Consider the following 1,431-nt stretch of genomic DNA (forward strand, 5'->3'; position numbering starts at 1 on the left):
GAGCAAGATCAGAGCTCAAATTTTAAGTTGATCAATTTAATCTGGATAGCTTCATTGTTGTGTGGCTGACACTCATTCATTGCCCACCAGGACGGAGTATTGGGTGTCACAGTCGCGGTACTACTGCAAGTTCTGCAAATGTTGGATGACCGACAAGAAGAGCGTACGGCGCCCGTGTTGAACCCTGTTGTGCATCTCGCTCACTGCCGCGCGCGAGTCTTGGTTGGCGGCGGCGGTGGCGTGTGTGTGGGACTAACCGCGCATTGGCGGCACTTCTCTTCGTGCAGACGAGGGAGAACCACGACAAGGGAACCCGACACAAGATGGCCTACAAGGAGCACTTCGACAAGCTCAAGAAGGAGAAGATCGAGCTCGCCAAGGCCGATGACGAAGTCCTCGCCGAGCTCCAAAAGATTGAGAGGGTAACGCACACGCACACGCACACGCACACGCACACGCACATCAGGAACCATCGCACACGCACACGCGTAGTTGACGTCTGGTGAATGTTTCCATCAGGCGGCCAACCAGCAGTACGCCGAGGATGTGACCAAGGGCTACGCGGCCCAAACACAGAGCGATCCAGCGCAGAGGCAGCAGTACTTCTTCTATGGCAGCGGAGGTGCGAATGCTCGTCGGTCCCGTGGTGTGTGTGGGGTGTGTGGGGTGTGTGTGTGGTGTCGTCGCGTGTGGAGGTGTGTGTGTGCGTGTGTGCGTGTGTGTGCGCGTGCGCGTGGTGTGTGTGTGTGCGTGTGTGTGTGTGTCGGGAGCTGCGGTTGAGCTCACCCCGCCACGTGAATACACGTGCAGACGAAGCGTTCGTTTCCGCGCAGTCTGAAGAGAAGGCCAAGCTCACCGAATTCTATCAACAGCAAGTCGCACACGCTTTGCCCGCCCAGGGTGCGTCCCACCGCACACGACACGACACGACCAACGACACGACCAACGACACGACACGACACGTTGCTTACCGTGTACCGCGGTTGGTCAGAGGTGGCGACGACGACCGAGGAGGAAGACGAGGTCCTGGCGGCGGCGCAAGGGAACCACGAGCTGCTGGAGATCATCGCCAAGAAGAAGGAGGAGAAGCGGAAGCGGGAGGAAGAGGAGGAGCGAAAGAGGGTCGAAGACGAGCGGCTGTTCGAGGAGAAGAAGAAGCGGGCCGGCCCCTACGGCATGTGGACCACCGTCGACAAAAGCGAAATGTACGCCCCCCCCCGTGTGCGGTCGTGTGTCGTGCGGTCGTGTGTGTCGTGTCGTGTCGTGCTCACGGGTTTGCGTTGTTGATTCTCAAAATAATAATAATAGCGAGGCGAGGGAGGAAGAGCAGAGGTCGTACAAGAGGCAGAAGATGCGCGAGATCGAGCAGGACAGTTCGGACAGCGATCTCGAGGAGGAGGACGATCGCATCGCGAAGAAGGAGGAGCCGGG

General features: G+C 58.6%; 1 protein-coding gene across 1 annotated transcript in view; it reads left to right on the forward strand.

Annotated features, from left to right (window-relative positions):
* Positions 1-145: 145 nt before the first annotated feature.
* The window catches only part of ACA1_230300 (uncharacterized protein), a gene marked incomplete at both ends in the record, with an annotated part of 1,519 nt that continues 233 nt past the window's right edge, over positions 146-1,431 (forward strand). The window contains 5 exons of the mRNA XM_004346550.1: positions 146-163; positions 288-422; positions 520-622; positions 992-1,205; positions 1,309-1,373. Of these exons, the coding sequence (XP_004346600.1) occupies positions 146-163; positions 288-422; positions 520-622; positions 992-1,205; positions 1,309-1,373 (535 nt within the window). The remainder of the gene's footprint in view (positions 164-287; positions 423-519; positions 623-991; positions 1,206-1,308; positions 1,374-1,431) is intronic.

This window comes from Acanthamoeba castellanii, assembly GCF_000313135.1.
Source record: "Acanthamoeba castellanii str. Neff unplaced genomic scaffold scf7180000084761, whole genome shotgun sequence".
Lineage (NCBI taxonomy): Eukaryota > Discosea > Longamoebia > Acanthamoebidae > Acanthamoeba > Acanthamoeba castellanii.